The 18927-nt window shown below is 46.2% G+C and overlaps 1 protein-coding gene and 1 long non-coding RNA gene across 2 annotated transcripts in view; one reads left to right on the top strand and one right to left on the bottom strand.

The window, feature by feature from the left end:
- The window catches only part of LOC309536584, a 179789-nt gene that overhangs the window by 1548 nt on the left and 159314 nt on the right, over positions 1 to 18927 (top strand). The gene's annotated exons all lie outside the window — the stretch shown is intronic.
- Positions 1 to 18927, bottom strand: part of ANTXR1 (ANTXR cell adhesion molecule 1) — a 126481-nt gene that overhangs the window by 52085 nt on the left and 55469 nt on the right. The window contains exons 11-12 of the mRNA XM_082230144.1: positions 15878 to 15947; positions 14452 to 14530 (exon numbers count right to left, since the gene is read on the bottom strand). Coding sequence (XP_082086270.1) covers positions 14452 to 14530; positions 15878 to 15947 — 149 coding nt within the window. The remainder of the gene's footprint in view (positions 1 to 14451; positions 14531 to 15877; positions 15948 to 18927) is intronic.

Genomic DNA, 18927 nt, shown 5'->3' with positions numbered 1-18927 from the left:
GATAACTTTAAAGATACTACATCCAACGTGGGGATCCAGGGCACAGTCCTTCAATGGCTGCGCTCGTTTCTCTCTGGTCGGGGACAGAGGGTGGCGCTTGGGGGGGAATTGTCATCGTGCCACTCCTTGGTGTGTGGAGTACCTCAGGGTGCGATACTCTCCCCGATGCTTTTCAACATCTTTATGCGCCCCCTCGCCCAGCTTGTCCGGAGTTTTGGGCTGGGTTGCCATCAATATGCTGATGACACCCAACTCTATCTGTTGATGTATGGCCATCCTGACTCGGCCCCAGACACACTGACCAGATGTTTGGAAGCTGTGGCTGGATGGTTACGTGGGAGCCGGTTGAAGCTAAATCCTTCGAAGACAGAGGTCCTGTGGCTGGGACGGGATGATATGGGATTGGGGGGGGGGCAACTCCCATCTCTTGCGGTGGTGCAATTAGTGCCAGCACCGTCCGTTAAGAGTTTGGGTGTAATCTCGACACCTCCCTTTCCATGGAGGCGCAGATTGCAACTATAACAAAGGCGGCATTTTTTCATCTCCGCCAAGCTAAGCAGTTGGCTCCTTACCTCTCTCGCCCTGACCTAGCCACTGTGATCCACGCGACGGTCACCTCCAGACTGGATTATTGTAACTTGCTCTACGTGGGGCTGCCCTTGAGACTGACCCAGAAACTCCAGCGGGTGCAGAATGCTGCAGCAAGACTCCTTACGAGGTCTTCGCTGTGAGATCACATTCACCCGGTGCTATACCAGCTGCACTGGCTCCCGGTAGAGTACAGGATCAGGTTTAAGGTGCTGGTTTTAACCTTTAAAGCCCTATACGGCCTAGGACCCTCGTACCTACGGGACTACCTCTCCTGGTATGTCCCACAGAGAAACGTACGGTCTTCAAATAAAAACATCTTGAAGGTCCCAGGCCACAGAGAAGTTAGGCTGGCCTCAACTAGAGCCAGGGCTTTTTCGGCTGTGGCTCCGATCTGGTGGAACACTCTGTCACAAGAGACTAGGGCCCTGCGGGACTTGACATCCCTGCAAGACAGAGCTGTTCCACCCGGCCTTTGGCCAGGGCACAGCCTGACTCCCTCCTTCGGCAATCTTCGCGGAGCTCTGGCCCAATGGTTGCCAGTGGTTTAATTTGAATTAATTTTATAAGGAATGATATTAGAGTGTTGTGTTGTGTTGTACTGTTTTATTGTTGTTAGCCGCCCTGAGCCCGGCTTCAGCTGGGGAGGGCGGGATATAAATAAAATTTATTATTATTATTATTATTATTATTATTATTATTATTATTATTACATCACTAGGAAGTCCTCTGAGTCAAGGTCAGATGCTTAGCGATTCTGCACCTGAAGCATTTCATGTGACTTTGGGCTATCCCAGAGGTATTTAAGTTCTGTCTGTGGTGCTTTATCCATGGTAGCACACTAACACATGCAAGGAATCACTCTTCAGTTGAGACTGCAGTCAATGGACGGTGGACATGCATGCATGCATGCATGCATGAATGAATGAATGAATGGAGAAAGCTGAGTCAGGCCATTCCTCCCTCCCAGTACATCTTCAGTTAGCGCTTAGGAAGATTACACCACCACCTGACTCCCTGGAGAGTATGGAAAATGCTAATCTAGAAAGTCTAGCAATCTGAATGGGGATAAGGCAGCTTCCGATGTTCATCCAGGCATGAGACATTCTGCCATGCAAATAATGTTCTGTTCCCTGACCTAGGGCCCCTCCCCAAGATTTTAGATGTGCTGTTTATCTGTTCAGTTCCTTGCAAGATTCTCCACCCCCAGAACCAGAGGAGATCAAGAGCCTAGCTTCTCTGCGCAGTCCTTGCCCAATTTAACCAACTTCTGTCATATCACCTCTTCCTTGCCTTTTCTCTCTCGACGAAAAAGTCCCAAATGCTGTGCCTTTTCCTCATGGGGGAGACGCTCCACCCCCTTGATCAGGTTTTTAAAAAATACTTTTGCTTTAAATTTCAATAGACCCCTGCAAAGATGACTCGGCAAAAGAGAAGATAATGAACTTCTTAACTAAACAGATGAAGCAAAGGCTCTTGCCAGCTAAAAGTGCCTGATTCTGGGGTTGTCTCCTTTAAACAGTTTTGGGAGGAAAGAAGCTTGCTGGGCTTTAATCAGTGCTGGATAAGGACCACTCTGGCTTTTCCTCTGCTCATTTGGCCAGCAAACCCCTGCCAAGATCTCTCTCCTATCTCGCTCAATCTACTTTTCTCTAGGCTAAACACATGCAATTCCTTAAGCCTTTTCTTCTAGGTTGTTTATCATCCTTGTAGATCTCCTGGGCATTCCCTCACAGCTTATCAACACACCTCTTGAACTCTGTTGCTCAGAAGTGAATATGCAGGAGAGAATCCAGATGAAGATGGTTGGTCCCATCTCTGCCCTGGTCTTTTCAAGAGCACCCTGACCCTTAAGCAGAGGAGATGTAGAGTCTGAGCAGCTTTCGGTTCTCAAATGAGAATGTAGCCCAGGGAAGGAGGCCAGAGGCTCCACAATTGTTTTCAATTAAATGCAGAATGGGCTCAAATGCAGCAAACAGCAGTAGGAAACCTTTACTTCAGCTTTGAAAAGATCTTGCTCATTAATAAATGTCTAAAGTCTTGTTGCTGTAAAATAAATATTAAAGAACATTTTCTATTGATTTTTTTTAAAAAAAACACCACGGCTGCTATTTTTAGACTTTTGGAACCGTCAGAAACAACCCTACTGCGATACTGTACCACATCTGCTCATGTTTGCAAGGCATGCCATGTTGCCAGATGTTTTAAAGCAGCCTTCCCCAACCTGTGCTCTCCAGATGTTTTGGCTGAGAATGATGAAAGCTGCAGCAGAAAACAACTGGAAGGTATCAGGTTGGGGGAGGCTAAGTTAACATTATACAGCTTGATGGTTTTGGAATTACTTTAAACCAGTGATGGCCAAGCTTGGCCCTCCAGCTGTTTTGAGACTACAACTCCCATCATCCCTAGCTAACAGGACCAGTGGTCAAGGAAGATGGGAACTATAGTCCCAAAACAGCTGGAGGGCCAAGTTTGGCCATCACTCCTCTAAATCATGAACTCTTCACTCAGGGAAAACTTATCAGCTAAGGTAGTTTCACCCTTTACAAAGGTTAAACAGGACTAGAGTGAGCAACATTCGCAACTTTCCAAATGTTGCCTGCACAAACATGGCAGACAACCTGATCATGTTCTTATCTTTTTTTAAAAAAGAAGGTACGTTTGCATGTGTTTAGATGGCAGGTTTTCAGCCCATTTAAAGAATTTAATTAATCGCCTGCTGTACTGCACTAATCAATTACATTTGGGGTCAGGATACAGTCTGGAGGCAACCTTGCTGAAACTAAGGAGGCCTGGCTCTGGTTACTGCCTAGGAAGAACGTGTAACATATTTCTTTTATTAAAGTACATTTGTTAGATAACTTAGAATTTAACAAACAAATAGCTACCATTAACCATGAAGGAAAGGACACCTGAAGACTTCAGAGGCTGGCACGATACCCTGCGGGTACAGCACACGCAACTGGCCTAGAAGTTATTCTTCAGACAAATGTTTGCTGAAGCAAAGCCCTTTGGACTTTGGCCAAATAATTTAAAGCAACATTTCCCAAGATGGTGCCCTTCAGAAGCTGCTGCCCTTCAGCTATGCTTGCTGGGGCTGATGGGAATTGTAGTCCCAAACATGTGGAAGGAACCATATTGCAGGATTGGGTCAGAAATTTGTTTGCAATTGAATGTGAAACCATCTCATTTGCCCTTCCCCAAGCCAACAGGGGAACCAAAACATAGCTATCATTTTTGTCTGGACCTTTAAAAAAAAATTAGAAAAAGATCAAAAATTGATGCTAAAAGTGGGTGAATGGAACTTAAGATTGGAAAAACGAGAAGCTGAGAGAAACAGATATTGATGGTTCATCCATTCCTAACAAGCTGGGAAAGGTGGCTTTAAACACATATATTTTGCTCATTGACATCTTGCAACACTCAAACTGTATGCTCAAACACTTTTGCCCTCCTCCTGGGCTTTTATAAAGGCCTTATAATTGTTGTTTTTTTCAACCAAAACCCAGGTAAATCTGTAGAAATTTCAAATCAAGTGTGGCCTATAATATGCCAGAGAAACCAAAACGGCCAAAAGTTTTGCTTATAGCACTGTTGCCAGCTGGAGAAACAGAGAAAACAACAGTTGGCAGGACACCACTGAACACAAATTAGCTTTCAAAGTTGGAAATCTTATAGGATACACACTGGGGGCATTTTCCAGTTGCTTCCTCAATGTCTGTGAAAACAGTGTGAAGACCAAGAATGGTTGCTGTATTAAATTGTTGCTCAAAATAATGCCTGTTGTCTTTGTCCATGGAGTATAGTTCAAGCTATGGTTTTCCCAGTAGTGATGTATGGAAGTGAGAGCTGGACCATCAAGAAGGCTGATCGCCGAAGAATAGTTTGGCCACCTCATGAGAAGAGAAGACTCCCTGGAAAAGACCCTGATGTTGGGAAAGATGGAGGGCACAAGGAGAAGGGGACGACAGAGGACGAGATGGTTGGACAGTGTTCTCGAAGCTACCAGCATGAGTTTGACCAAACTGCGGGAGGCAGTGAAAGACAGGGGTGCCTGGCGTGCTCTGGTCCAGGGGGTCACGAAGAGTCGGACATGACTAAACGACTAAACAACAACAACAAAATAATGCAGTTTGTACTAACATGTGCAGCAGAAACATGCATGCAGGTGGGCGATACGGCCCCATCTGGAATCCAGGACAGAACATAGATGCCTCTTATAGATAAGAAAGGAAGGACATAATGAGGGGGACTTTTTACTGCTGAGTGTCCTCCAAATGTTTTTGACTACAACTCTCAGTATCTCCTAGCATGATCATGCTAGCTGGGGCTGATGGGAGTTGTAGTCCAAAACATCTGGAGGGCACCAGGTTGGGGAAGTAACTAGCTAAATTCTTTGTCTGGAGATGGAATTTCCAGGTTCCCACTCAACGGCAATGACAACCCCTTTATTTGATGCTCCCTTTGGTTGGAGGGGTGGAAATGAGCTGTTGCTGCCTGATTTTAGCACAGCTAAACAATGGATTTCTTCATTGTTTTCTGTAGGCAGGCAGAACCTCAATAAACGGAGGTCTCTTATTTTGAAGCCTTGAGAAGAGCCACTTGGCATAGCTTCCACAGGGCATATTTTTCTCTGCGGCATGGAAGTTGCTGTCTATCATTCATTTTATCACGTATTTGTACAGGGTTTTAAAAATACATATAACTGAAACAATCTGGTCTAATAAAAAGGAAATTAAAACTCCCAGACTCTCTGCTGGTTTTAGACTCCAGCTTGCTTTGATCATCCAATGTTTTCTAGTTTCTGGAACAGCAGCCAAAGCAGACACGAGGGGAATCTCATAAAATAACTGCCATGCTTGAGACAGGGGATATAGCCTGACCTACCTTGTTTCTGCTGCTCAAGAGTAGTAGACTTCATGGAAAACGATACAGTGCGGAATGGAAAAATTTAATCAGGGCAGCAAAGTTTGGTATGCTGGTGATTTGTAGTGAAAGATGTTGTATCCGTTCTCAGTTCATCTATGGTCATGGTTCAAAGATTCCAAGCGCATGGCAGAATGCTTTCATGTATTAAAAAACCATCAACTGCAGTGCACATCGAAAGCTAGAAGGGTTTTGCAGTCTAAACTTCTCCCAGAGAAGCTCAGTATGGCAAAAGATCCTAAGAACTGCCTGGTGGTATCTCCAACTGGACCAGAGTACTGCACAATCACATCTTACATGCATTTAACTTGCACAGTTTCAACCATAAGCAACTGAAGGCAAGCTGGTTGGAACTGTCCAAGTTAAATCCAAGCAAGGCAGAACTTCAAAGCTTGTATTGTGCAGGCACCCAGCTCATAAGTAGCTTTCAAGCTCTCTGCCTTGCTTGAGAGGCAAGACCCCCCTCAGTGTGCTGGCTCTGGGAGCGCCCCTCACCCGCTAAGCTGCAGAGGTTTTAAGTATACACGATTTTGTTGTGTACGCAGAATTCTTGGGAGAAAAACCCCCATGCAATATGTGGCCGTACTCTATGGCAGAAGCAGAGAATAGGAGTGTTACCAGAATCCAGGTAGTGCCAAAAATGTATTCCAAGTTCCCAGGACAAGGCGGACAGAATGGCTTCAGTGAGAATGTGGAAGGCGCAGCACTGCTAAGCGATTCTGTTTAGGATGTGAAACCTTAAGAAAAACAAATATTTCTCCATCTCTGACTTGTGAGATTCTAGCTAGCTCTGCTTCTCGTTTGTATGGTTTAGTGGCAGCAGGTGGCCAAAGGGGGCCTTGGCTGAGCCCCAGGACATTAGGAAAGTCTATGGCACTTAGACCCCGCTTCTGCTGGAGGACTGTGAGTTTTCCCTTAAAGAAAAAGAAGAAGAAAGCAAGCCTTCCAATTCCTGAGAGAAAAGCAGCAAAGCAAAACAAACTGGCAAAACTTTAAAGCAATTTCTGGCCACTCCTGCCTTTCAAGTGTTCTTAGCCACTGGGACTGGTGAGTTGGTTGTTTTGCACCCCAGGAAATAGGAATCTTTGGGGTCCTAAAGAGCTGCTGCTTTTTCTGTTCTTCTCTTCCTCATTTTGAAGTCCTTAGAATCACCATAGGTCTAAATACCTTATTCCCCCCCCCCAATTGTTCCCTGAGGGCTCATCCACACTTCTGTTTGTCCCCTGTTTTATTCCATTTCTCCTTTGATTTCTAGGCAAATTTCGATGTACTGAGTTGAATAGGATCCAAAAGGCAGCAGTCTGATTGGTCCTAGAACAATAGGATTCAGAATGCAGCAGTCTGATTGGTCCTAGAACAATAGGGTCCAGAACGCAGCAGTCTGATTGGTCCGCAGGAGCCATCCAATCCAGCTCCAGGTGGAAGTGAATCCGCAACCTGATTGGCCTACAGGTGAATAAGCCAATCACGTGGGCCCCATTGTGTAAATAATATATATAAAGCAGACATTCTGAGGGAACTTCCATTCCTCCTCACCATTATGAGCTGAATAAAGAGCATGAAATCCACTCTCAACTCTGAGTATATTTCAGTCTTTTTCTCTCCCCCCCCCAACCTTCCCCGGGAAACTCACTGTTTACTGCTAAATCGGAACAAAAGCCAATCTACAGCAGAAAACGTGTGCATCCTCTTGGGTGCAAAGTTCCTAAATCTTCCACAGCCAGTTGGACATTAAGGGCAAGGTAGGAGATGATTAAATATTCAGTTTATATTTAATTTAAATTTGTTGTTTAAACTCTGCTCACAAGATGACTCTCCTTTTGAAAGCCAGCCTCATTCTGCACCTATACCTAGTCACAAGCAAAGGTTACTCACATCTGCTCGCTGGGCCTGGGACCCCAAGTCTTTTAAGGTCCCAGCAGCATCCATCTGCCAAACCCTGAGCCCATTCTTAAATCTTTGGCAGGCTGCAGATTTTTTATGCTAGCATTTTGGAAATCCTTCTCCTATGCCCATCATTTTTTGTCTCCAGGTTGGAAGGAAAGTCAAGTGTATCAGTTCTGTAGCTCAATAAATAGAATTCCTCAGCCAATGGCAGAAGGTTTTCCACCTTCTGCCAGCCGCCTTTGGCCACTGAGTCCTTTTGGCGAATGGAATGGAAAAAAGAATGTGGAGCTCCGTGAAGGGGATCCATTTGCCCTGCGTGGGCTCAGTCTGCCCTCCACCTCCCTTCTGGATCATTCAAAGCCAGTGATCTCAGAGCAGGGTATGGGACTAATCTCAAAATCTGCAAGGCGAAGAGAAAGGCTAATCATATTGTGCACTAACAAGCAGCTAATGGAGGCCAGGCTTATGTGCCACTTGGCCTGGTGGGCTGGGCCCAAGAGCCAAATTCCTGACACACTTCCAGCCGCCACACCTCTCAGCACCAGTTTTCCACCCCGGCTGACGGATTTTCGGCTCTTCACCTTGTGTTGGGGGAGTGCCCTGCAGCTGGATCCAGACCCCCACGAGTGTGTATTTGAAATGCAATTTGTCTTCAACATGCTCGTGAGACACAAGATTTACCCACTCTGGAAGAATGGCAGACGAAGGTGATAGAGTACATGGAATTGGCAGAAATGACTGGCAGAATCCGTGACCAGGGAGAAGAGGCGGTGGAAGAAGAATGGAAAAAAATTTAAAGACTACCTACAGAAATACTGTAAAATTAATGAATGTTAAAGGGATGTTGGATTGAAAACAAGTGGTGTTAGTTAAAAGATTAATAAGAATATGTAAATATGGATGACAATGGTGGAAAATATATATTTATTATAGGTTAAGATGTTGAGTAAGGATGAATGATAGAGGGTAAGGACTTGCTGAACTAAATATCTGAACTGGAATACAAAAAGGTGAGGAGGTCAAGAAACTAGTGAATGAGGTATAAGATATGAAAATACTAATCTTTTTTCTGTTTTCTTTTTTGGTGTTTCTTCTTCTTTTTTCTATTCTGTTAACTGTTTTTTATTGTGTACTTCTATGTGTTTTGTTTTGTATTTTCCCATTTTTGTAGCTTTAATGTTTAAATTTTGAAGCTTTTGATTGTTTAATAAATATTATTAAATATTATTTAAAAAAACAAAAACAAAAAAACAACATGCTCGTGGCCTCACCCCAGCCAAATACTTTGCAGGATCCAGCAACAAACCCTGCCTTACTTTATTTCAGCAGAGAACCTGAAAATGGCTAGATTTTTGTTTCAATCAAAAATTTTATCAGGTTTCACGAGCAAACCAAAATTCAGTCAGGGGAAAAAAGGAGTGCTACTTCTAGGATATAAAAAGTTTCCAAAACATTCTAAGCAGTGGAAACACGTACAAGACTCTTGGCTATAAAATAAATCTCAGCCCTGCCCACTTTGATTGAAATACACATTTCATTCATTCTTTTCTTTGTTTTGCCAGACTGGACGTGCCTGTCTTTCATCCAGAGAGGGACACTGTCCACGGGGGAGTGTTTGCGAAGCAACAGGCATCAGGAATTTATGGGCTGCCTGCGCCAACCCTAGCCCCAGATTTGTACTCAAGCAATAAAGTTAAATATTTCCCCGATTCGGGTCACAGGCAGGGCACCTTTTTCTAGGCACTTGCTACTAAAACATCCTCTATCTGATGGGGTTGGGGCAGGGGAAATTGAACTCCCTACAGGTTGCAGCATCAGGAGTCAGCAGCTATGGGCAGGTCCGGCCCAAGATATTTTGGCACCTGAGGCAAACCACAAAATGGAGCCCCTCTCCCTGCCAGGAGAGTGAAGGGGAGAGTGAAGATCTACATCAGGAAAAAGGGAGTGGGGGCAGGAATCAAATCAACCTTTACTTGATGGTTGAAGAGGGAATCAAAGGACATCATTGAGGTGGCTGTGAATCACACCAGGTGGGCGCAGAGCCCAGGAGAGCCGAGAGGGCAGCCCCTTGCCATTTCTTCCCTCAGACTGGAAGGAGACCAGCAGTGCCTCCAATTCGCTGAGAGGCCTCTGTAGAGGTGGCATGGCGGGGGGCACTGCTGAGGAGATTGGCAGATCCGGCCTCCAAGGAGCAGTGGCGAGCGGTGAATTGTTTTGTAGAGGAAGAGTTAGGGCCAGAGCTGCCAGCTTGCGAGGGCGATAGTGGGGGCCCGACATTACATACATGAGCATCGCACCTCCCTCCCTAAGCCGGGCAGAAGCTTCCTGGGCTTTGAGAAGGAGGCGCTAGGCTCTAATACTTTAATACTCTAATTTACCAGGAACATTTAGGGGACTGGTCTAGTCCCTGTGAGGGACACAGGGGGCGCTGTGGGTTAAACCACAGAGCCTTGGGCTTGCCAATCAGAAGGTCGGAGGTTCAAATCCCCGCGACGGGGTGAGCTCCCGTTGCTCGGTCCCTGCTCCTGCCAACCTAGCAATTCAAAAGCACGTCAAAGTGCAAGTAGATAAATAGGTACCACTCCGGCGGGAAGGTAAACAGCGTTTCCGTGCGCTGCTCTGGTTCACCAGAAGCTGCTTAGTCATGCTGGCCACATGACCCGGAAGTTGTACGCCGGCTCCCTCGGCCAATAAAGCAAGATGAGCGCCGCAACCCCAGAGTCGGCCATGACTGGACCTAATGGTCAGGGGCCCCTTTACTAGTCCCCGTAGTCCGCTTACAGCACACCATGGCCAAGGAGCTTGCTGCAGCCGTCACCGTCATTGAGGAAGTGGCAGCATCAGCAGGCAATGCAATCCTTGGAGGCTAGATCTATGGATTCTGCTGCCTGAGGCACTTGCCCCACCTTCCCTCATGGAGCAAGGAACAAATTCCTAGCAAGGAACAAATAACAGTCAACCAAGCCTTAGCACACTGGTTTTTACCTGCTGCTTACTGTGTACCCCCCCCCCGCCCCCAGTTGCTGGATGATCATTGTTTAATTGTTTGTTAATTGTGGTTCTGGACTGCACCAATGGAAAGGCAGGGAAAGTGTTTTGCAACTCAGAAATCAGCAGCCACACTGGACATGTTGGAAATGGGTCCAAGTCAGCCAAAGACCAAGAAAGACGGGCCCAAAGGAGGGGAAAGAGGCTCAGTTCAGGCTCCCTTGCCCTGAGAGTGATCCTGGCAGCCTAGAGACTGATTGATGAAGCCTCTCCAAACCACTGCACGTCCTGACTCATCACTTGGTAATCACTGCAATAAAACCTGCTGTTCCCTATGAAGGCTGAAAAGGAAGGAAACACAGCTGGAGCATCACAATACAGGCAGAATATTGTTTAAGGCAAAACCACATAATATCATAGCACCCAAGGAGACTTCTTACATAAGAGCTCTGGTGCATAATTCAAGTGTTCAGAGCTGCTCCTGCTGCTGCTGCAAGGATCTACTGTATATAGCCTTTCTCATGCTGAATTCAGCTCCTAACAGTTCAACAGGAGGGGGGTGGGGAAACCCTGCAGAAAACAGAAATTACACTAAGCTGCCTGGGGACTTTTTAATGAATATGGCTCAAGAACATAAGAAAAGCTTGCTGGATCAGGCCAATGGCCCATCAAGTCAAGCATCCTGTTCTCACAATGACTGACCACAGGGAGGACCTGAATACAAGATCCCTCTCCCCTCCTGTAGTTTCCAGCAACTGATATTCAGAAGCATTGCTGCCTGCGACTGTGGAGCCAGAACATAACTATCGTAGCCATTGATCGCCCTCTCCTCCATGAATTTGCCTAATCCCCTTGTAAAGCCCTCTAGTTCAGTGGCAGGGACGTGGGTGACCCTGTGGGTTAAACCACAGAGCCTAGGACTTGCCAATCAGAAGGTTTGAATCCCCGCGACGGGCTGAGCTCCTGTTGCTCAGTCCCTGCTCCTGCCAACCTAGCAGTTCAAAAGCACATCAAAGTGCAAAGTAGATAAATAGGTACCGCTCTGGCGGGAAGGTAAACGGTGTTTCTGTGCACTGCTCTGGTTCGCCAGAAGTGGCTTAATCAAGCTGGCCACATGACCCGGAAGCTGTACGCCGGCTCCCTCGGCCAATAAAGCGAGATGAGTGCCGCAACCCCAGAATCGGCCACGACTGGAACTATTGGACAGGGGTCCCTTTACCTTTAGTTCAGTGGCATCACTACCTCCTGTAGCAGCAAGCTCTGTAGTTCAACTACGCGCAGCATGAATAAGGACTTTCTTTTATTTGCCCTGAATCATCTAGCATTCAGATTAGGCTCCTGTCTGAAACTCTGAAAAGCAGCTGCTAGACGGAGCAACGGTGTTATTTTAAACCACCCAGAGACCTGCAGGTATAGGGTGGTATATAAATTCAATCAATCAATCAATCAATCAATCAATCAATCACTTTCACTCCAGTCTCTTTCTTGATCTGTCACTGCCATCAGCAAATTAAGTGGTTAGGACTTTTTGCCCAGTGGCTGACATTGAACTGCACTTGCCATTTTACTGCCCCTTCACCTGGTTTGGAGAGATCCTTTTGTCATCAACAGAACTGGCCCCCTCTCTGCTCTCTCCTTCCATTCACAATCAGAGGCCTCAGCACAGGAGGCCTTCTAGCCCCCAAGTCCTTTAGCCAAAGGGAAACCAGTTCACACAAATGTGCAACAGCCAGCTCACTCCTTGTTGGCAAGAGAGCCTGAGTTTCATGCTGCTAGAAGATTTCTCCCAAGGAAATGATGCGCAGAGGGCCCTTTTGTCATCAAGTTACCAGCAAGGGCTTAAACTGAAATATTAAATACTTTGGGGAAGGGGAAAAACGAGAGGAAATCGTACCACCTTGTTTTTGCAAGCACCGCAGAAAGTGACATGCATGGCAACTCTGGAAACCAAGATACATTAATCATGTCAAGGATCCTGGTAACTCCAGGCTATTTTGCTGGTTGCGTTTCAAAGAGGAGGATGACGACGACACACCCACACACCAATTTTCTTTAATCCCCCCACATCAGCGTTTGGGGACTGCAGCTCCCTAGGCTGCCCACAAATGTATTATTATAACTTAGCTTCTTGTTTTGACAATCCACGTGACAACATGCACCAGTTTTGTCTGAGAGATTCAGAAAGGGACAAGGAAGGAGCTTTGCCCGTACAAAACCCTCCGGGAGCAATCTGGCCGCTCTCACTTGGGCGAAACACCCAATAATTCCAAGGGAAGTTCTGCTTGGTAACTGCTTGACCACATCGGCTTGCAGTTGGCCCAGACCGTGCAGGATACTCAATTTCTTGGCCAGCATCTAAGACGGTTTCCAGCCAAAATGCGTAATGTACAGGATGATGATTGTACAGATGGGACCAAAGGAGGATGGGAAGATGGCTGGCCAGTGGGGAGGAAGGGCAGGGAGGGAGACAAGCACGATTCTTTTCTTACCAGCAATGTCTGGTGCCTCTTGGGACTCCAAGGAAGGCCAACAGGAGGTGGAGCCAAAGCCAATGGCAATCAGGGGCAACTAATTCCAGGTTTGTCTCCAGTGACCCCTTCTCTGCTGAGAAGTATGAGGGGAACTGAGAGTGTCATAGAATCCTGGAATTGCAGAGCAGGAAGGGGGCCCCCAAAGGTCATCTAGGCCAACCCCCCTGCAGTGCAGGAACCACAGTTAAATACCGTATTTTTTTTCTCTATAAGACGCACCAGACCACAAGACGCACCTAGTTTTTGGAGGAGGAAAGTATGAATCTGAATCTCAGAAGCCAGAACAGCAAGAGGGATCGCTGTGCAGCGAAAGCAGCAATCCCTCTTGCTGTTCTGGCTTCTGGGATAGCTGTGCAGCCTGCATTTGCTCCATAAGACGCACACACATTTCCCCTTACTTTTTAGGAGGGGAAAAGTGAGTCTTATAGAGCAAAAAAATATGGTCATCTCTGACAGGTGGCTACCCAACCTCTGCTTAGAAACCTCCAATGAAGGCGTGTCCACCACCTTCTGAGGGAGTCCGTTTCACTATTGAACAGCTCTTATCCTCAAAACGTTATTCCTAATGTTTAGCTGGAATCTCATTTCTTGTAATTTGATTCCAAAAGACAGAGGCTAACAGGCAGGGCTGCCCCCTGAACAGGCTCTAAGAAGGCAGACAGATGGGGCTGGCTGAGAGCAGACAAAACTTGGTGAGGTACTGCCCAATTATCACCATCATCTTGTTGTTGTTGTTGTTGTTGTTGTTACTATGTTCCTCCCAGGAGCTCAAAGTGGCATCCATGGTTCTCCCTCCTCCCATTTTACCCTCACAACACCCCTGTGAAGTAGGCTCCGCTGAGAGATAGCGACTGTCACCCAGGAAGATTCACGGCTTAGTCTGGTCTCCAAGGCGATAGCCCAGTACTCTAACCACTACACCACGCTGCCTCTCGGACCAGTCTTGATTCTCCTCAACACTCCTCGCCTCCCCAGATAAGCCTTGCTGCAGATATCCTCTAGCACATCTAGTCCAGTGACCAAGAGCTCACTGAAGCAGGGGCTCACAGAATCACAGGATGGTAGAGTTGGAAGGGACCCCAAGGGTCATCTAGTCCAACCCCCTGCAGTGCAAGAATGACAGCTAAAGTGGCTGTTTCGAGGGAGGGGGTTCCCAAAAGGACCCAGCTGAAGCTGCGAGACCAACCCTTCCCTAAACTGCTCTGCAAATTAAGCAGCACACTCCTATGCACAGAAGACCCATCAAATTCAACTGGTCTTACTCCCAGGAAAGTGCATCTAGGACTTCGGCCTAGAAGAATTATATTACATAAGGAGGAGCAAATGTCACTGAACAATGAAAGGATCAAAAGGCAATCTTGCCAGATTTCAGCCGTTATCATCTCTCCCCTTGCATTTCATACCTGTGTCTAAGACACGCAGTCCAGGCGGCCCACATTCCCACTCAAGTCAACAGTAGCCAAAGCAGAGCCATTGCTCTCGATGCTCCCTTAGCGATACCCAAGGATGGATTTCTAAGCTGGTCACTTACACAGTGTGTGCTGGATATGATGACGGAGCTCGAGATGAAGCTGAGCCCATCGTTCATGCTGACCTGGAGAGCAGCTTCCCTAGAAAAAGGGAGGGAGGGCGAGAGTCATTACCCAAACCGGGCCCGGACTTACAATCCCCCTAGCTCATGAAAATATGATGTTGCGGGTTTGGAGGGTGGGGTCAGTTTGGATGATGCCATGAGTCCCTTCCAACTCTTGAAATCCTGTCTCTGTGGGAGCAGGCGGCGTGAGGGCAACTTTTGGCTGTCTGGTTAAGCACCATGATTTAAAGAAGTGGCTCTGTGCCCTAGAGTGCATGGGTGGGTCTTGCCCCCACCCCCCAGCTGGGCAGACTCAGGCACCATTGCCAAGAACGTGCCACTGGATGCAATGTCGCAAGCGGCCCCAGCCCACCCCACCCGCTCGCTTGCCCATCACTTGGGAACTGAGGAAAGACTCGCCCCATCTGCCTGGTTTCTTCCCATGAATGAACACATTTATTTGCAGATAGACATTACAAAAAACAACAACACTGAGAGTTTCCAGTTCAGTTTCATCACAAGGAAGCAGATCCAATTCACCATATTTTTTGCTCCATAAGACGCACCTGACCATAAGACACACCTAGTTTTTAGAGGGGGAATGCAAGGAAGAAAAATTCTTTAAAGGGAGCGTATGCATCCCAGGCTCTGCTCAGCGCTCCCTTTCACGAGCCGCAAGGAGCGTGTGTGCGGCGCTTGCAAGCTTTTCCCCGAGGAGGGAGAAGGGCAGCCCTTTGTCCCTTCCCCCACCTCCCACAAAAGCCAGGGATAGCCATGTGAAGCCTCCTCAGGGCAGCGGGATGAAGGCTCCCCGTGCCCTGAAGAGGCTTCGTGCGGCTAAGCCAGCAGCTAGAACAGCAAGAGGGAGCGCTGCGCAGTGATCCCTTTCGCTGTTCTGGCTTCTGGGATAGCCGCGCAGCCTGCATTCGCCCCATAAGATGCACACACACTTCCCCTTATTTTTTAGGAGGGAAAAAGTGCGCCTTATTGAGCGAAAAATGCAGTAAGTTTTTGACCCAGAAACTTCCTATCACTTGAGGAGTACAAAGCTCTACTCTTGCCAAAGACAACTGCAAAGAAGCAAAGGGGATGGAGGCAGCTGCGCTGAGAGAGAGGTGGTCCTGTTTCTGCAGACGTGGAGCTGCAGGTCTGCTTTGGGTAGCCCAGTTAGCCTAATTTCAGCATCAATGGCACCAACATCAGCCGAAGGTGCAGAAGGAATCCTGACAAGCCCACAAAATAACTGGTTTTCTTATGAAGGGAATAAGGCAGTCATAGAAAAAAGAAAGCCTTACCCCTAAATCTCGAGGTTTACAATGAAAACACGCTTAACAGAAGAAAGGCAGAAAGAGGTAAGAGCCGTCCCACATTCTAACAAACCTACATGCCAACTTCTCGCAGCACAGGGGCAGGGCAGAGCAAGTAGGTGTCCTCCACTTTGAATGGTTTCTCATCTGAAAAGAGAAGCAGAGAAGGCAGTCTGAGCGCATGTGAGTTGGGCAGAACAACGTTTGTAGGTGGCAATTAAAGTGGAGGGTGACAGTGTTTGTTTTACCAAAGAACATGCTTACAGTGCTCTTCAACAGTGCTTTTTTTGCAGTTTACAGCAAACTGAAATAGACATAATCTCCCCCCCCACCCCCAGCTATGTATCCCCAGTTATATACCCATTTCCACCCAAACCTGCGTCCTCTTGTGCTATACAGCACAGCAAGCAAAATCCTCAATAAGATATAGAAAACAGGGGTAGACATCTCTGCTTAGGCTCACATACAAACCTCACATACAAGACAAATACGGTGGTACCTCGGGTTAAGTACTTAATTCATTCCAGAGGTCCGTTCTTAACCTGAAACTGTTCTTAACCTGAAGCACCACTTTAGCTAATGGGCTGCCGGAGCACGATTTCTGTTCTCATCCTGAAGCAAAGTTCTTAACCTGAGGTACTATTTCTGGGTTAGTGAGTCTGTAACCTGAAGCGTATGTAACCCAAGGTACCACTGTATATACATAATAAAACCACAGCTGATGTTTCCAAATAAATGCAATTTTCAAAAATCCTATACAGTGGACGCTCGGGTTGCAAACGTGATCCATGTGGGATGCACGTTCATAACCTGTGTCCGTGTGATTTGGCATTTCTGCGCATGCGCAAAGAGCAATTTCGCGCTTCTGTGCATGTGCGACTGCCGAAACCCGGAAGTAACCCGTTCTGGTATTTCCAGGTTTCGGAGTTCCATAACCCAAAAAAACACAACCTGCTGGCAGAATCCGAGACCAGGGAGAAGAGTCGGTGAAAGAAGATTGGAAGAAATTCAAAGACTATTTACAGAAATATTGTAAAATTAACAAATGTTAGAATGATGTTGGATAGAAATTAAGTGGTTTCCAGCTGCAATGCTTTAAGAGACATGAAAAAAAAGGTTTATAAATGGGTAAAAGCTTAATGGCAAGGATTTGCTGAACTAACAAATCGAAGTGGAATACAAAAAAGGGAGGTATGAGGAGGTCCGGGGAAATAAGTGAAAGAAAAATATGCAACGGAAAATTAAGGTGTTTTTAACTGTTTTTATTTTGTATTTTTTCTTGTATTTTTTCATTTTTACTGTATCTTATAAAAAAGCCAAAAAAAACCAACCTGAAGCGGCTGTAACCTGAGGTATGACTGTACAATTAAGAACAGCAGCACCCGAGAGATACTGAGGGACCTATTGGGAGTGAACATGGACTACTGCACGGGCACAAACAAAAGAGGATGCCTTCACCCCAGTGTGACTCCCTTTCATTACATACACAGTCCAACAAGACAACAACCTAACCCCCCCCAACAGAATACAAATTGATATGGCTGATTTGACCTAACATCCCCCTTCCCCTCCACCCACAAACAAAACTCACTGCAACCAACTGAATGCAAGCAGCCATGCTCTGGGCTCTCCAACCTCTCCCCCCAACCTCACAATGCCCATGGCAGAATCATCTCACACTGAATGTAACTGACCTTCAGATAGGACTCTATGAACTGAAAACAGGGACGGTATAGGTACCTTTGTTATCCATGAAAATCTTTCAATAAAAAACTTTTTTTAAAAAAGTCCTATTTCTATGGAAGGTTAATCTCACCATGGATAGCAACAGTACTGAAATACCGTATTTTTCGCTCGATAACATGTTTAATGTTTTATTCAATCAATCAACCTTTATTACAGTCCAGAGACCCAACAAATCGTTACAAAGCAATGCACAATTCAGACAGTGTACCTCCAGGTTAAACAAACATTTTGATCAGACTTAAAGATAGGGATCACTGGTTCTTGCAACCACCGATAAAAACTTCACTAATGTTCTAGCGTTTGTCCGGTCTTCCAATAGGAACCTGACATAGTGAGCCTCTGATTTTCCCAGGAAAGGTACCAGCAAGGGTAATATCAGTTCAGCCCTGGCCTGCTCGTATTTCACACAGTGCAGCAAAATATCTTTTATAGAATCGATGTCTTGGGCACATGAGCAAAGTCTGTCCTGGTAGGGAATTAATGTTTTATTATGTTTTTATATATGTTGGAAGCTGCCCAGAGTGGCTAGGGCAACCCAGTCAGATGTGCAGGGTATAAAGAGCAAAATTATTATTATGGTCTAGGACGTCCCTATTTTCATCGGAAAATGTTGGAGGGTATGTAACCAGATGTCCATAGGAAGCCTGAAGGCAGAACCTGCAGCTTCCAGCAACTAGTACCTATCAATTGCTCTCTCCTCCATGAATTGGTCTGATCTTCTTTTTAAGCCATCAGTGTTAGTGGCCATTACAGTCTCCTGAAAGGAGTTCCATAGTTTAACTATGCCCTGAATGAAGGAGGACTTCCTTTTATCTGCCAGGAATCTTCCAAAATTCAGCTTCATTGGATGATCATGAATTCCAGTGTTATGAGGAATTCACTTTCTTCATGCTATGCATAATTTTAGAAACATTTCACCTCTTACTCGCCTTTTCTCTAAACACGGCTTGCATTTTGAAAGGGTCCCTCAGAGACAGCCAGCGTTGCACAGTGGTTAGAGTGTTGGACTAAGACCTGGGAGACCAGGGTTCAACCCCTGACCCGGCCAATTTGGTTGAGTTGGCTTTGGTCAATTTTGACCATTTTAAAGCAAAATCCATCTGCTGCAGAAAAACTTAAGCTAGGTTGTAGAACCATCTTCAGCTGAGCTGAAAGGATCATAGCATCTTTTTAACCTTTTGGCCTTGACAATCTTATTTGATTATTTTAGACAATTCCAAAGAACAGCTTTAATCCCACTTTAGCCCCAAAGCCTGCTTTTCATTTCCTCTCGAGTTAGGCCGACAAGGTCTTTTCTTTGAGTTACTCAACATGCTTATGCAGGAACCCAAAGCATCTTGTAGTAAACAATGCTGGTGACTGATTGCAAGGAGACCAGCTG

This window comes from Podarcis vaucheri (genome assembly GCF_965113315.1).
Source record: "Podarcis vaucheri genome assembly, chromosome: 7".
In the NCBI taxonomy this organism is placed as follows: Eukaryota; Metazoa; Chordata; class Lepidosauria; order Squamata; family Lacertidae; genus Podarcis; species Podarcis vaucheri.
The sequence above is the reverse complement of the archived record's forward strand: the minus strand, read 5'-3'. Positions and strand labels throughout refer to the sequence as shown.